Source organism: Microtus pennsylvanicus, chromosome 5, assembly GCF_037038515.1.
Source record: "Microtus pennsylvanicus isolate mMicPen1 chromosome 5, mMicPen1.hap1, whole genome shotgun sequence".
NCBI lineage: Eukaryota > Metazoa > Chordata > Mammalia > Rodentia > Cricetidae > Microtus > Microtus pennsylvanicus.
The window spans coordinates 9,318,045-9,333,892 of record NC_134583.1 but is presented as its reverse complement, the minus strand read 5'-3'; the positions used below and the strand labels follow the sequence as shown (position 1 = coordinate 9,333,892).

The window sequence follows — 15,848 nt, the reverse complement described above, 5'->3', positions numbered from 1 at the left end:
ACATAGCCAGACCCATGTCAAAACTGAGCAGCTACAACTATAAAACCTTAGAAGAATCTGCCTTTGTCACCCTGGGCTAGGAGTAACTTCTCAGCTACACGTTCAAAAGCACAAGGAACCAAAGAAAGGGATGCTGTAATTCATTGAAAGAAACTTATTTTTGTATTTCAAAGACCCTCTATCAAGAAAGTAACAGCTGGGCTTAGTGGCGCATGCATGTACTCCTTCACTTAGGAGGCAGGTGGATCGTGCGTTCCAGGCTAGCCGGGCTATGTAATGAGACCCTGTTTCAAAAAACAAAAAACAAGCTGGGCGGTGGTGGTGCATGCCTTTAATCCCAGCACTCGGGAGGCAGAGGCAGGTGGATCTCTGTGAGTTCAAGGCCAGCCTGGTCTACAAGAGCTAGTTCCAGGACAGGAACCAAAAACTACAGAGAAACCCTGTCTCAAAAATCAAAATAAATAAATAAATAAATAAATGTAATTCATTGCTAAACTAGATAACTTGATTTAAAAATGACAACAGATTAGAAGCTGAGCATGGTGGCACATACCCGTAATCCCAGGATGTGTGAAGTAGAGGCAGGAGGATCAGTTTCACGTCCTTGGCTACATAGTTTAAAGCTAGCCTGAGCTACACGAGACCTTTAAATACACACACACACACACAAACACACACACAAAAGCAAAAAGCTAGCATTTGAATACACATTTCTGCAAAGGAATATGGCTAGCATGTGCATATAAAGAGAAGCTCTGCATCATTATGTTGGGAAGTTGCACATCAAACCACACCAAGATGCCACTCCACAAGTATGGCTGGGATGTTCACACTATAGACTACAAACTCCCGATAAGTTGTGCAACCTGTGGTCCTAGCACTAGGGAAGTTGAGGCCAGTATGGGCTACATAGTAAAACCCAGTCTTAAAAGTGGGGAGGGGGTTTGGGGAATGAGCACTCGCTGTCCTTGCAGAGATGGGGCATGGCTCTCATCACTTAGGTGACAGCTTAAAGCCATCTCTAAGGCCAGTCCCAGGGTGTATTAGGGTTTCTTTGAAGACACCGTAATCACAGCAAAAGGAAAACATTTAATTGGGGTGGCTCACACTTCAGAGCTTTAGTCCCTTATCATCGCATGGGACATGGTGGCGTGCTGGCAGATGTGGTGCTGGAGAAGGAGCTGAGCGTCCTACATCATGTGCAGGCAACAGGAAGTGGTCATCTCACTGGGCATGGCTTGAGCGTGTGTGAGACCTCAGAGCCAGCCTCTACAGTGATATACCTCCTCCAGCAAGGCCACACCTCCTAAGAGTGCCACTCCTTTTGGGGACCATTTTCTTTCAAACCACCACACGGTCCCTCTTCTGACTCCCTCTGGTACAAAGCACACAGTGTGCATACACATAAATGCAGGCAAAACACTTGCGCACATAAATCTTTCACACACACACACAGATGATTTTGTGAAGAAATTGGAATCCTTTATTTCTGGTGAGAATGTAAAATGGTGCTGCCGCTTTCAAAAATTACAGTCCCTTAAAAAGTGAAACATGAAGTTACTGTATGACCTAGGAATCCTAGTCCATTTTTGAGCCCAAAGGAAAACGTGGGATCAATCAGTGGTTAAGGTACTTGCTGCTAAGCCTGACAGCCTGAGTTTGATCCCAGGGTCCTACATTCGTTGGGAGCAGAGGATTGATTCCTGCCAACTGTCCCCTGACTTCAACGCATGTGCTGTGTCACACCAAAAATGTCTATACAGACATTCATAGCATTGTTGTTAAAAGGTAGAAACAGGCTGATGAACAGCCAAACAGCATGACTTCCAGCTGTGTGATAGAACAGTCTTGGCCTATAAAAGGGATAGGTGAGCAAACATGCTATAACATAGATGAACCTTGAACACGTTATGCTGACACATGCTATAACATAGATGAACCTTGAACACGTTATGCTGACACATGCTGCAACAGATGAACCTTGAACACGTTACGCTGACACATGCTATAACATAGATGAACCTTGAACACGTTATGCTGACACATGCTATAACATAGATGAACCTTGAACACGTTATGCTGACACATGCTATAACATAGATGAACCTTGAACACGTTATGCTGGTACATGCTATAACATAGATGAACCTTGAACACGTTATGCTGGTACATGCTATAACATAGATGAACCTTGAACACGTTATGCTGACACATGCTATAACATAGATGAACCTTGAACACGTTATGCTGACACATGCTATAACAGATGAACCTTGAACACGTTATGCTGACACATGCTATAACATAGATGAACCTTGAACACGTTATGCTGACACATGCTATAACATAGATGAACCTTGAACACGTTATGCTGACACATGCTATAACAGATGAACCTTGAACACGTTATGCTGACACATGCTATAACATAGATGAACCTTGAACACGTTATGCTGACACATGCTATAACATAGATGAACCTTGAACACGTTATGCTGACACATGCTATAACAGATGAACCTTGAACACATTGTGCTGACACATGCTATAACAGATGAACCTTGAACACATTGTGCTGAGGGAAGGCTATGCATTGTGGGATTTTATTTACATTAAGTGTCCAGAGCAGACAGACCCTGACAGCGTTTGTAGCTGACAGGTGTGAAATTCTGTCAGGATTGGCAGCAAGTCCCTTTACCTGCTGACCCATCACACCCCCCACCAACCCATTTAGGTCATTGTAATTAGGTTTTTCCAAATGATTCAGAACCAGAATGGCCAGCTGAGTCAGAAACCGTGTTCTGCTTCCTAGATCCAATAACCTGCGTTCTGTCCGTGCTATGCTGGGCCTCCACTGCTTACTCCTCCCTTCCTGACACCATTCTTTACCTTCAGTCAGCCTCTCAGCTGGTCTTTCCATGCTTCTGCTCTGGCTACCCCTTAATTAAAACAGTACAGATGTTACTGTTACCAAACTTGGGGTTCACAGTCTTAACCCGAGAAGCCAAGTTCAGCAACTAATTCTCGAGAATCTAGTTAAACTAGCCAAATCTCTCTCTCTCTGTCTCTCTGTCTCTCTGTCTGTCTGTCTGTCTGTCTGTCTCTCTGTCTGTCTGTCTGTCTCTCTCTCTCTCTCTCTCTCTCTCTCTCTCTCTCTCTCTCTCTCTCTCACACACACACACACACACACACACACACACAAAACCCAGAAAAAAGAGATTTATTCAGTGTAGCCACATTGGAAAAGGGACGAAGAGAACCCGCACAGTCAAGCTGGGTCACGGTGTAGGCTCTCCCACTATCAACACAATGTCAGGGCTCAGTCTCATTCTGTAAGGCTGGCTGACAAGTTGTACATTGTTACGGGAGGTCCTCCCATTCCTCCAGCCTATCACCGCTGAGATACCAGCCCATTGGGGCGTGGTCTCTCTCCCTTTAAAAAAGCAGCCACTTCCCTCTCCTCTCTCTCTTCACTTCCTGCTCCACCAGCAAATAGACTTTCTTCCTGGTTATGCAGAGGGCTGACAGTGATCTGTAAGTTTTTTCCCCTTTAAATAAATACCACCCTATTATCATAATTCCAAACTGTTGTGGCATTGTTTATGACTTACGTCTTCAATTGGCACCCAATGTTTGGTTTTAGAACCTCTCCTTTCCCCGCTCGGCTGCCGGCTGCGGCTTGGCGGGAGCCCTCCCTTCCTCAGCCGCCGCCTGTGCCTTGCGGCGACGGCCTTGGCCTCCCCACGTGGATTTAAACTCCATAGGCCCGCATAGTCTCTGCCCGCGTGGTTTGCTCTTTTCTGAGTCGTTTTTAAATCTCCCTTGCAAGCACAGCTCTTAAGTGGCGCGAACCAGAACACGCGGTTGCTGAAAGCTGCAACCCCTCAGGGTGACTCTGTCACGTGGAGGCATAAGCGGCTTCCAGGTTGCTCTTCTCTACCCCTGGATTCTGGTTTCTGGTTCCATCTCTGGAATTGATTTAATTACATTTACTTTGTTGAGCAACTTACATTTTCCAGTTTTTAACAAATACTAGGCAGACTCTGAAACAGGACCCTGTTTTCGTCGAGACTTGGCAACAGCGCCACCTGCTGGATAATAGGTAATATGGCAGTTTTCGTTTCCAATGCGAATTTTACTGTTCTGGTTACCAATACAATGGGTTATATCATGCAAGGTTTATATGACTATGGGGATAACTTAATTTACTGGTTACTAGGTTTCAGTATTCTTTTGGATATTCTATCATTTAGGAAGATCATGGCACTCCTAAGAACCATACAATCTTTACTCATGCAGGTCAGGAGATTCAGGATTCAAAAGAGACAATAATAAAGACAATAATAAGAAGACTTGAAATGATTGAAGAAATGATTGGAGCTGGTGAACAGAGTAAGAAGGCACAAGGACAGGATACAATGCCAACACCAGCTATTAGAACTGGCTTACCCAAGGTTTTAGTGGCATACCCTATACTTAATTCTGACAAAGCATCAACTTCTAAAGGCTCAAAGGGAGTCAGAGAAGCTAGATGGACACCAAGCAAGCTGTTGTTAATTTTGGCTTGCACAATGCATACGTAAAGGAAATGATAAGGACTTGGGCTTCTAATGCTAGAGCTACCCCCTAGTTAGTGTCTGCAGTTTTAGATAATGGACCTTCCTTGATGTTTGGAATTTATTTCAGAGAAGAATCCAAACATATGGAACAGCAAGGAAGAGCAAAAGGTATTGAGGTTTCCCAAGATCAAATTCTTGGTGCAGGAGAATATGCTGATCCACAGGTCCAAGCTCTTTATGATGATGAAGTACTGTGTCTATGTCACCAAGCAGCTTTAAATGCTTGGGATAGGATACAAGATCCAGCAAAAAGGGTTGAATCATATACCAGAATTAGGCAGGGACAGAGAGAACCCTTTATTGACTTTTTGCAAAGATTAATTAAGGCTCTGGACATAGGGGTAACAGACCCAGAAGCTAGACGAATACTTCTTGAATCTCTAGCTTTTGAGAATGCAAACATAGAATGCAAAAAGATAATTGGGCCTTTAAAGTCTAGATCAGCACCTATGGATGAATGGATTCAGCATATGATGAATGTTGAGACGTTTAGCTATAAGGATGAATCTTGGGTAGGAGAAGCGATTTCCACAGCAATGAGGAGACATCAAACTGCCAGGTGTTTTAATTGTGGTAAATTAGGACATCTGAAAAGGGATTGCAGGCACAGAATTTCTAGGAATATTATCTCCTCTGGGAATGACAAAAGTAGGAGACCTAGGCCTTCAGGTATATGTAGGAGATGCGGTAAAGGCCGACATTGGTCCAATGAATGCAGGTCAACAACAGAAAAACAAGGCAACCCGATACCGTTGGGAAACTCCTTGAGGGGCCTCTCGCAGGCCCCCAAGCCAACAGTGGCCCAGTCATTCCCAGTCACAGTGGAGAACGTGCCTCACCAAGAAAATTAAAAGCTCCAATTTCTGCTGTAAAAAGTAATACTGGTCTAAATGATGAATTACGTGTGGAGGATGAGTCAAAAAACCCAGTTGGACAGAGTAAACGTATATTTTGGCAGACTTCTATTAATGATCAAAGACCAAAGCTAAGAGTCTGTATAAATGGCACTTTTATTGAAGGCTTATTAGACACAGGTGCGGATATAAGTATCATTATGCCAGAACCTTGGCATCCGAATTGGCCTCTTCAAGAGGTAGATGTTCAGTTCCTGGGAATTGGAACCCTATCTCGTGTAAAACAAAGCACAAGATGGGTTGAATGCATAGGGCCCGAAGGGCAAATAGGAAGACTAAGGCCATATATAGCCAATATTGCCATAAATTTATGGGGCCGTGACCTGCTACAGCAATAGAATACCCAGATTAACATTCCTGTAGTTCCAGGAACTCATAATTCTGGGAAGGATATGATGAGGTATTATGGAAAAAGGTCACCAGCCATTCAGGCTATACAAGAACATACAGCAAATACCAAACCTTTAGAGGTACCAACAGCCCTACCTTTAAAATGGCTAACTGAGAAGCCAATATGGATCAAACAGTGGCCTCTAGCTGAAGATAAACTACAGACATTGGAACAGCTGGTGCAGGAGCAACTAGATGCTCACCACATTGAAGAATCAACCAGCCCTTGGAATTCTCCTGTGTTTGTTGTAAAAAAAGAAATCTGGTAAATGGAGAATGGTGACAGATCTAAGAGCTGTCAACAAAGTAATTCAACCTATGGGCCCACTACAGTCTGGAATTCCTTTGCCTTCTCTGTTACCAAAAGGATGGCCTCTTATAGTTATTGATTTGAAAGATTGTTTTTTCACTATACCGTTACAAGAAAAGGATAAGAGAAAAATTTGCCTTCACGGTGCCTACTTATAATAATTCTCAGCCTAATAGGAGATATCAATGGACTATCCTCCCACAGGGTATGCTCAATAGTCCTACATTGTGCCAATATTTTGTAAGTAAGCCATTGGAAATAATTCGTAAACAATTCCCCAAGTCCACAATTTATTATTACATGGATGACATCTTGTTATCTGATTCAAATAAAGATACTTTAGAAAGGATGTTTGAAGAAGTAAAGAAAGTCTTGCCTAGGTGGGGATTACAAATTGCCCCTGAAAAGATTCAAAGAGGAGGGGGCTGGAGAGATGGCTCAGAGGTTAAGAGCATTGACTGCTCTTCCAGAGGTCCTGAGTTCAATTCCCAGCAACCACATGGTGGCTCACAACCATCTATAATGAGATCTGGTGCCCTCTTCTGGCATGCAGGCAGGTATGGAAGGAATGTTGTATACATAATAAATAAATATATATATAAAAAAAGATTCAAAGAGGAAATTCTATTAATTACCTAGGTTACAGAATAGGATTAGAGAAAATTAAAACGCAAAAGGCACAAATTAGGAGAGACCGGTTAAAGACTCTTAATGACTTCCAAAGATTGTTAGGAGACATTTCCAGTCTACGACCAGCTGTTGGGATAACACCTGATCTAATAGTTCATTTAAACAAAACCTTAGATGGTGATAAAGATTTGAATAGTCCAAGAGAACTGACAGCTGAAGCAGAAAAGGAACTGACAATGATTGAGGAAAAATTACAGGAGGCACATGTGGATAGGGTGAACCCAAATCTTAGCTGCATCCTAGTCATATTGCCTTCCAGAATTTCTCCTACAGGGATTCTAATGCAGAGGGAAGATATTATTTTAGAGTGGATATTTATACCTAAGAAACCAAGTAAAAAATTAAAAACTTATGTGGAAAAAGTCTCTGAATTAATTATAAAAGGTAAGCTGAGACTTCATCAACTAGCAGGTATAGACCCAGCAGAAATTATAGTGCCTTTTACTACTGAAGAAATAAAAAAGTTATGGGAAGACAACGAACCATGGCAAAGAGCTTGTGCTAATTTTTTGGGAGAAATTAATAGCAACTATCCTAAAAGTGGTAGACTTAACCTCATAAAAAGAACTTCTTGGATTCTTCCTAGAATTGTACGTGTTGCTCCAATAACTGGAGCCCGTACGTTCTATACTGATGCAAATAAATCAGGGAAAGCAGGTTACAAGTCAGATCAATTGAGTAAGGTGGAACAAAGCCCTTATAATTCTGTCCAGAAGGCAGAATTATATGCCATTCTTATGGTGCTAAGGGATTTTAAAGAACCTCTTAATATAGTTACAGATTCACAATATGCAGAAAGAGTTATCTTGCATATTGAAACCGCTGAATTTATACCAGATGACACAGAGTTGACTTCATTGTTTATCCAGGTACAAGACATAATCAGGAACAGGCTTTGTCCGATGTACATAACACACATCCGTTCCCATACAGGTCTGCCTGGTCCTCTAGCCCAAGGCAACGCTGAGATTGATCAATTATTGATTGGAAGTGTGTTGCAGGCCTCAGAATTTCATAAGAAGCATCATGTCAATAGTAAAGGCCTAAAGAAAGAATTTTCCATTACTTGGCAACAAGCTAAGGATATTATAAAGAGATGTCCTACTTGTTCTTTCTATAATCAAACACCGTTGCCTGCAGGGAGTAACCCAAAGGGTACTAAGAGAAATGAAATCTGGCAGATGGATGTGTTCCACTTTATGGAATTTGGTAAATTAAAATATGTACACCATACCATAGACACGTATTCAGGTTTTCAATGGGCTACTGCCCTGAGCTCAGAAAAGGCTGATTCAGTAATCACACATTTATTGGAAGTTATGGCCATCATGGGTATACCTGCGCAAATAAAGACAGATAATGGTCCAGCATATGTATCTAAGAAAATGAAACGCTTTTTTGATTATTATAATATAAAACACATTACAGGTATACCAAATAATCCTACAGGTCAGGCAGTTATAGAAAGATCAAATCGTACTATAAAGGATATGCTGAACAAACAGAAAGGGACTGAAAATACCCCCAGAAATAGATTACATAATGCTTTATTAACCTTGAATTTTCTTAACGCTAATGAGAAAGGAATGACAGCAGCAGAAAGACATTGGATAATGGAAAAGTCTGCTGAACTAAATCAACCGATTCATTTCAAAGATGTGCTGACCTCTCAATGGAAGCCAGGAGATGTGCTACGTTGGGCAAGGGGTTTTGCTCTTGTTTCCACAGGAGAAGAAAAATTGTGGATACCATCAAAATTAATAAAGTTTCAATTTGAAGAGGAGAAACCTCTTGGAAAGGAGAAATGACAACTTATCCACAATGATGATATTCATACAGGTGGTAAGAAAAACATATAGAATGGGGGCAGGGTTCTGTTCTTATCTCCACAGGAAAACACTCATCTTTGAAAAATTCAAGGGACCCTGGATATTTGGATACTGACAGATGGAAAAATACCTGCCCAATAGGAAATATCAAGAAAACTGAAAGGGTTGTGTAAGTAATATTAAACCATATTTCTAAATTTATAAAGCTGGTTTTGAAGTTGGACTCTGGCTCAGTCCCTCTCCAATTCCAAGCCTGTTAGTAAGAGAAAAACCCAGAGTTTCTGGAGTTTCCGTCTCATGTCAAGAGCCATGATGTGGGACAGAAAGAAATATGAATTTAGAAAACATCTTTGCTTTTCTTCATATCTATCATACTTTTCATTGAATATATCTATCATGTCTTTCATTGAATATATATATATGTCTATATGATTAATGTTTAAGTTTTTCATAATGAACAATGAGTTTTTCCTGAAGTGACATTTGAAGTTTCCAGGAAGAAGATGGGGCCCCATAACAACAACTCCATCTGGTTGATATGACGTCATGATACTGATAGCGCTACTACAAGACCTGCTTTGGGTACCAGCTGCATAAGACAGTTCCAATTTGGTTAGCTGAAATGGTGCACATCTTATACAACATTTTGGTCAGACCTGCACAAAATACTCAGAGACTATTGGCAATTTAAAAGACATTGATCTTGAAATTTAACCATCATTTTACCCAGAAAGAACATCGCCCCCATTACAGCTGGAAGTAATTCTAGAGGACAACGTCCCCTCTCCCAGTAAAGTTTGCCCTTGGGTTTAGGGACATCATTTAGGGGTTGATTATAATTAGTATACGATTGAGGGTTGGGGGAGGAATTTTATAAGCTCAGGGATCATTTTGAAAAAAAAAAAGAGGGATGATGGGATAATAGATTTGTAATTGTGAGTTACTGTTTTTAGACAAATATATTGGTATAGATTCTTGTATATTGATACAAAGTTAAATTATATTGACTATTGTATGCATGCATGTTTCTACCTCTGTTTAAAACATTCTTATATATTGACATATATTGTATTGATATATATATTGTATATATTTACCATATTGCAGTGTACATTTCTACCTCTGATTAAGATACTTATATAATGTTTGTGTATTGATATATATTTACCTACTGCAATGTATATTTGTACATTGTTTATATTTGGAGGTCATTTCCTCATTTGTTTCACAGTCGTTTATTGTCTTAGTCTTTAAGTTAGATAGATATTGAGAATTATATAGACTAATAGTCATCTAAGTTTGTCATTTACAATTAGACTAATCAGGTTCTTTAGATATATAGAGATTATACTCAGTATATATAGATAATCTTCAACTTCTTCAAAGAGCTGTAGAAAATGGCCTTTAATCTAACTCAGAGTTTTGTGGTAGTGAGACACAATTGCTCCTGGCAACACCACTCTGTTCCCGAGAGAATGTTGAGCACCAAAGACACTCCACCTGGAGCCTTTCTTTTTGGCAGAACTGGCCTTGGGGCAAAGAAATGCCCATACCTCAACCACTGACAAAGATACAGAGCGTGCATCAATGGATAAAACAGGGCTGTCTTATCCTGCCAAGACAGGGTAAGCTAGTTTTGAAAAGTTGCTTGCCTTTGAAAATGATGTGTCAGTTATGTTAGGCCTTAGCCAAAGTTGGTTGCTTCAACGCTGCTAATGTGACTTTGGGTGATTGCCTAGGTAGCTAGTTGTCTCTGTGATTTGTTGCATGTTTTGGAAGTTGTTTTACTGAACTTCCTAATTAACCAGGTAACATTATTTCCCTTCTCAGATCTTCGATGGGGTTGAAGACTATATAGATGTAGTTACTTTTCTCTCATGACTTGGCCAAGTTATTTATTATACAAGACCAAAGCTAGTTAGAATAGGATATTTGTACTTATTGTATATAATTTCATAGTAGGTTTAGAACTCTCTTATTTAAACAAAAGGGGGAGGTGTTACGGGAGGTCCTCCCACTCATCCAGCCTATCACCGCTGAGATACCAGCCCATTGGGGCGTGGTCTCTCTCCCTTTAAAAAAGCGGCCACTTCCCTCTCCTCTCTCTCTCTTCACTTCCTGCTCCACCGGCAACTAGACTTCCTTCCTGGTTATGCAGAGGGCTGACAGTGATCTGTAAGTTTTTTCCCCTTTAAATAAATACCACCCTATTAATCATAATTCCAAACTGTTGTGGCATTGTTTATGACTTACGTCTTCAGTACATCTCTTCTCGAGCTTTTTCCCTCTTGGATGGCTCCTTCTCTTCTCCCAGCATGAAATTTTTGGGGGATTCCCATCTAGGGGGTCCCCTAGCCCTAGGTGGGGTAGCCACCTTGATAGAAAAAAAGAGGTTTCTTGTATCTAGGTGGTTACTCTAGCTGCCTGTTGGTCCAATGCTCATACAAATTCTAGGGTTAAAGTTTATCTCCTCTCTCCACTACACTTGCCTACTTGGAGTGTGGGTTAGCGGTGTGCTGCTGTGGGATATTTTAATCACACTCTGACACTCCCAAGACTGCCCAATAAAGTTATACATTGAATCGGGGTGGAGCCAGTGTGTAGCTAACAGGAACTGGTCATGGAGAAGCCAGCAATCTGGATAAAGAAGACACACAGGAAAGAAAGGGCGATGGCTAGAGCGTGAGTTCTCTTGGCTCTGGGATTAGTGAAGAGATGTGTCTCTTGTGGTGTCTCTGGTCAAAAAGCAAGGCTAGCTAGTTGCTACCCAGCTTCTTTGAGCTAGCAGGTTTTCACCCCAGTCTTTGCTTCTGAATCTTATTGATAAGTAGAATGATAGAGTCTTAATTTAAACCTTTATATGGCAGTCACAGCAGTCAGCGACATGGGACCACAGCCTGAGTGGCCCACAGGGCACTGACTGAGGAGCCATGGGCGGTAGACGATAATTAAAATATCAGTAGAGTCATGTGCAGCACGTAGCTGACAGGAAAAACAGCAGTGTACCTTCTAAACCATCCGACTAAACATCACAGTAGAATTCTGTTGCTTCTTTGCTTTTTTACTTTGGAAAACAGAGGCAGTGCTCCAATACATCCTACAAGAACCTGAAGAGTTCCATCTTCCCTTAGGGACCTCTATTCAGGCAAGAGGAAGAAGAAGAAGAGAAGTAGGAAGAGGAGGAGAGAATTCCAGCAGAACTGAAGATTTATTAAAATAAAATTTAACCTAAATCTTTAGCACAGAGGTTATTAGGAAGTGGAGGGGGCGGTGCCAGAGAAAGAATAAGACATACTCAAACACTGGGTATGGGCTCCTGAGAGATTCTCACTTGGGTGTCTTTAAAATGGGACTTTGTAGGATTGTGGTGCTTTTCGAGTTTTATCTGTCAAGGCTGCAATGAACTCGCCTCTCCTTTCAAAGCTTGACTTACTGAGGAGTGTAGGGCTAAAGGCAGAAACCTTCCTCCCATAAACACGGCCACAAAGGTGGATTTCTGGAGTTGTCTAGTTGAGAAGCTTGCCTGTTTCTAGAAACTCAAGGTTACACAACGTCAGCTCTGCCTCTGCAGTGTGTTCACTGCCCTTGGTGAGATGCTGTTGTCTCAACTTGAGCTTTGTAAGTGTCTCAGAGCTTCTCTCGCTCCATCAGCAGACGGGCAAGGCAGGCTGTTCTCAAACCCTGGCACCTGGGAATGTGTTAGCTAGAGTTGCATACCATGGTCTTGTGAGAAGATACACTGTGAATGAGATATATTACTGTCTTTTTTATCTGGGGGTTAAATAAGAAAGGGAGAACTCTCTTTTGAGAAGACACCATTTGGCAAAAGTCCCTCCTTAGTGGGCAGCTCCTGAAATAAAAAGAATTAGAGGTTTCATTTTTCCTAGAAACTCACTCTCTGTGCTCGCTGGTGGCTCAGGGCCGGGCTCTGACTCACCAGGTGAGACGCAGGATCCTTATATTAGGAATACAAGCCCACTGGACTTGCTGCCTGCTTGCTCAGTTGTCACAGCTGTGCTGTCTTCTTCCTGCAGAAGTTGACCTCCTCGCTCCTCGCCTTGCTGACACACTCGGGACTGTGTGGTCTTCTGCCTGACGCTCTGGGTGCCTTGCTAGCCTCCCCAGCCGGTGCTTGTTGGTATCAGGGAGACTGGGAAAGGGCACTGCAGGTTCTGTGGCCCAGGCAGCAGTGTGGTGTGGATTCTAATACTGCATTTGATGATTCAGCCGGCCTCCATGTTAGGCGTGAAAGCCGTCTTATAGTAAACACAAACTAGGCTCCTTCCTGTTGATGATTAACCCTCTGTTTCTCAAGGATTGGGCTATGCCCCTCCTGTAACCTTAGCTACAAATGGTTCTGCACTGCCTTTTGAGGGGAAATGGAATCCTTGTCTTTGTTTCAAAAAGTTGCAACTTTGTTTCTGAAGGTTACTATGATTGCCTGGTCACCACCAACTTGTTATGTTCTGCTTCTGTAACCCTGCCTGTTTGCCTGCCAAACCCCCCATTAGGAAACCATATGCCCCTTATTTTGCCCATATCTGTTGCTAACCTCTTGAACTCTGCCTTAGTGGGAGACCTCTTGTGTACATGAATGAAATAAAATCTTGGTTTAATTAATTTGGCGATGATGATTTGGGTCAGTGGTCTTTCTCCTTACATCTTTGGGATTTGCACATTCTTACATCATCCTCTTTGGTTATTTTGATTCCCAAAACAACTGGCTCAAATTAGGGATCCTTACAAAATAAGATGTATCATATCATTCTTCGTTCCTGCTTTTGATTCTCTCTTCCCTATATAATCAAAGTCCAATTTTGTCTCTTTCCATCTAATCTCCATCCCCAGATCTGTTTCTATCACACTAAACTCATTGCCAGTACACAGCAGCAAAGCTTTAATTAATTTTAAAACAGATTGTATTGCTTAGCAGGTTAAACATAATCTCATAGATCTCCATACTTCTAGTGTGCACAATTTCATTTCAAAGGCTAGAAATCCAGCCTAATTGATGATGTTTGACTTTACACATTTCAGGGTCAAAAAGCAAAGATAATTTTGTGCTCACAGTGAGAGAAAAGAGGTTACATTACATAATCATGACTTTTATTTGCTTCACTCTATCCTTCAAAATCAAAATGCATATCTTTGATGTCTTTTCTGAAAAGACATTACATTTGAGGTAAAAGCGATTATCATCAGCCATAGGCAAAGCATATTCTCTTAGATCAAAGAGCCCTCTGGATCCGTTAGTGTTTTTTCTTAGCTTTCTCCAAACACATGCAGATCCACTCAGAATCAAAGCTGACCCACTGCTGGGTGTGACAGACTGGCTTTATGCAGCCAGAGAGAGGGATTAATGACCTCAGCAAAAAGCTGGCATGTTCAAGAGATTTAAAATATTTTTTATATAACCGCCTTAGCCAAAGCTGTTCTAGGGTTCAGAGGAATCCCAGTTTCCCAGGTGGACAGACTCCCTGACTAATGGCCAATCTCTAAGCAGAGGGGAGGACTAAGCCTGATGTTTGTGTCATGGCCGGGTGTGTGTAGGAGGGGGGTGGGGGCTGGACAGGCATCAGGGTCATTAGGAGGTTGGGAAACTCAGCCTTGCCAACCATGCCCGCTCAGCCTCTCCGAGGAGCACTGCCAGGAGGCTGGAGACAGGATCCATGGTCAAGCCAGGGGGCACCTGCCCTGTTGAAAGTCCCTGCACAACTGCCTGTTGCATCGTAGATATTTGCAGAATGCCCTATTTTATGAGACTTGTTTTCTTCTTGTTTTGCCTGATGGCTCTTGTGGAGAGCAGAAAGACCAGGAGGAAGAGATGGACAGGGCAGCTGGAAATGCCCAAGCAAAGGTAAACTTGCCGGGTTGTGTGTGTGTGTATGTGTGTGTGTGTGTATTCCCAGTAGGTGTCCCCAGAAGGGGTTGTGGGTACCTCCTTCAATGTCCCAGTAGAATGCCCCAGCTAGAGGGGCTTCCAGCTCTCCAAAGTGCTGACATCGGCCACAGTGCTGAGCACTGTGCTATAGTGAGCCGAGATTCTGACATCAAGGCATAAGTAGGCATCAAGAGCCTTTTGGTAGATGGCTCAGACTTGGTGGGTAAAACTCCCTCTACATTCCCTGATTTTGCTGCTTGCTTCTGTCAGGCTAGATCCTCATGGAAGATAGAGCTTGGCCAGAGGACTTCAGCCAAGTATTGAAAGGGAAACGGTATAAGGACTTAATGTGAATTCTTAACAAAACACACAATGCTGAAGGATTGCTCCGTGCTTGCAGAGATATGAGGCCCAGAGCTGGAGCCCTAGCATGACAGAAATAGACAAAAGATAACTGTCTTTTTTAATTATCAGGGAAGAACTTGATCAGATTAATGGGCTTTGAGTTACAGTTTTGAATTATAGAAGAAGTGTATGATAGGTTGTCAGCAATATTAAAAAAAAAAAAGAGTTGAGCCAGGACATCTGGCTAACCCATGTCCAGGAAGCAGAAAAAAGCGAGGAACTAAGTCCAGGACTTCTGGTCAACCCATTGCATAGGAACTGGGCCCCGGGAGAGACTACTGGTCTACCCCGCTTCTTGGCAGAGAGGGAAGGAAGGGGGGCAGGAAGGAAAAAGAGAGCTCCTGCTCTCTCTGCCTCTCCCCACAGGCACCAATGCATGCTCAACAACAGGGAATGCTGCTGCAGACATTCCCAAGAATTACTGGTTAGGCCCAGAAGTTGTACTGAAAACTGTTGTGTTAAAAATAGTCTCCACTCCTGGTAAATCTGATTTGGACAATGTACTGAACTTGATTCCCCCAAGCTGAGGCCTAAGGGCTGTTGGACACGAAGAAGACATGAACACCTGCATGAAATGGTTTGCACCTGTTCCTCCAGGTGTTCTGAGAATGTGTGTGTGCTTTGGATATAAACAGATTGGGTCTGTGTTAGTTTATTTGCAGGGCCTTGAGCCTGTGAAGGAAATTGACTAGGTCAGTGGTCTTCAAATATTTTTTATCATGTACTGTTACTGGTAACATTTTTCTGGAAACTGTACTAATCCCCACCCACACCTCTTATCTGTACACACACACACACACACACACACAC

At 42.2% G+C, this 15,848-nt stretch overlaps 1 protein-coding gene across 1 annotated transcript in view; it reads left to right on the top strand.

Moving 5' to 3' along the window:
• Window positions 1-14,183: 14,183 nt before the first annotated feature.
• Gabrr2 (gamma-aminobutyric acid type A receptor subunit rho2) overlaps window positions 14,184-15,848 on the top strand; it is a 37,105-nt gene continuing 35,440 nt past the window's right edge. The window contains exon 1 of the mRNA XM_075974628.1: window positions 14,184-14,609. Coding sequence (XP_075830743.1) covers window positions 14,422-14,609 — 188 coding nt within the window. The 5' untranslated portion in view covers window positions 14,184-14,421. The remainder of the gene's footprint in view (window positions 14,610-15,848) is intronic.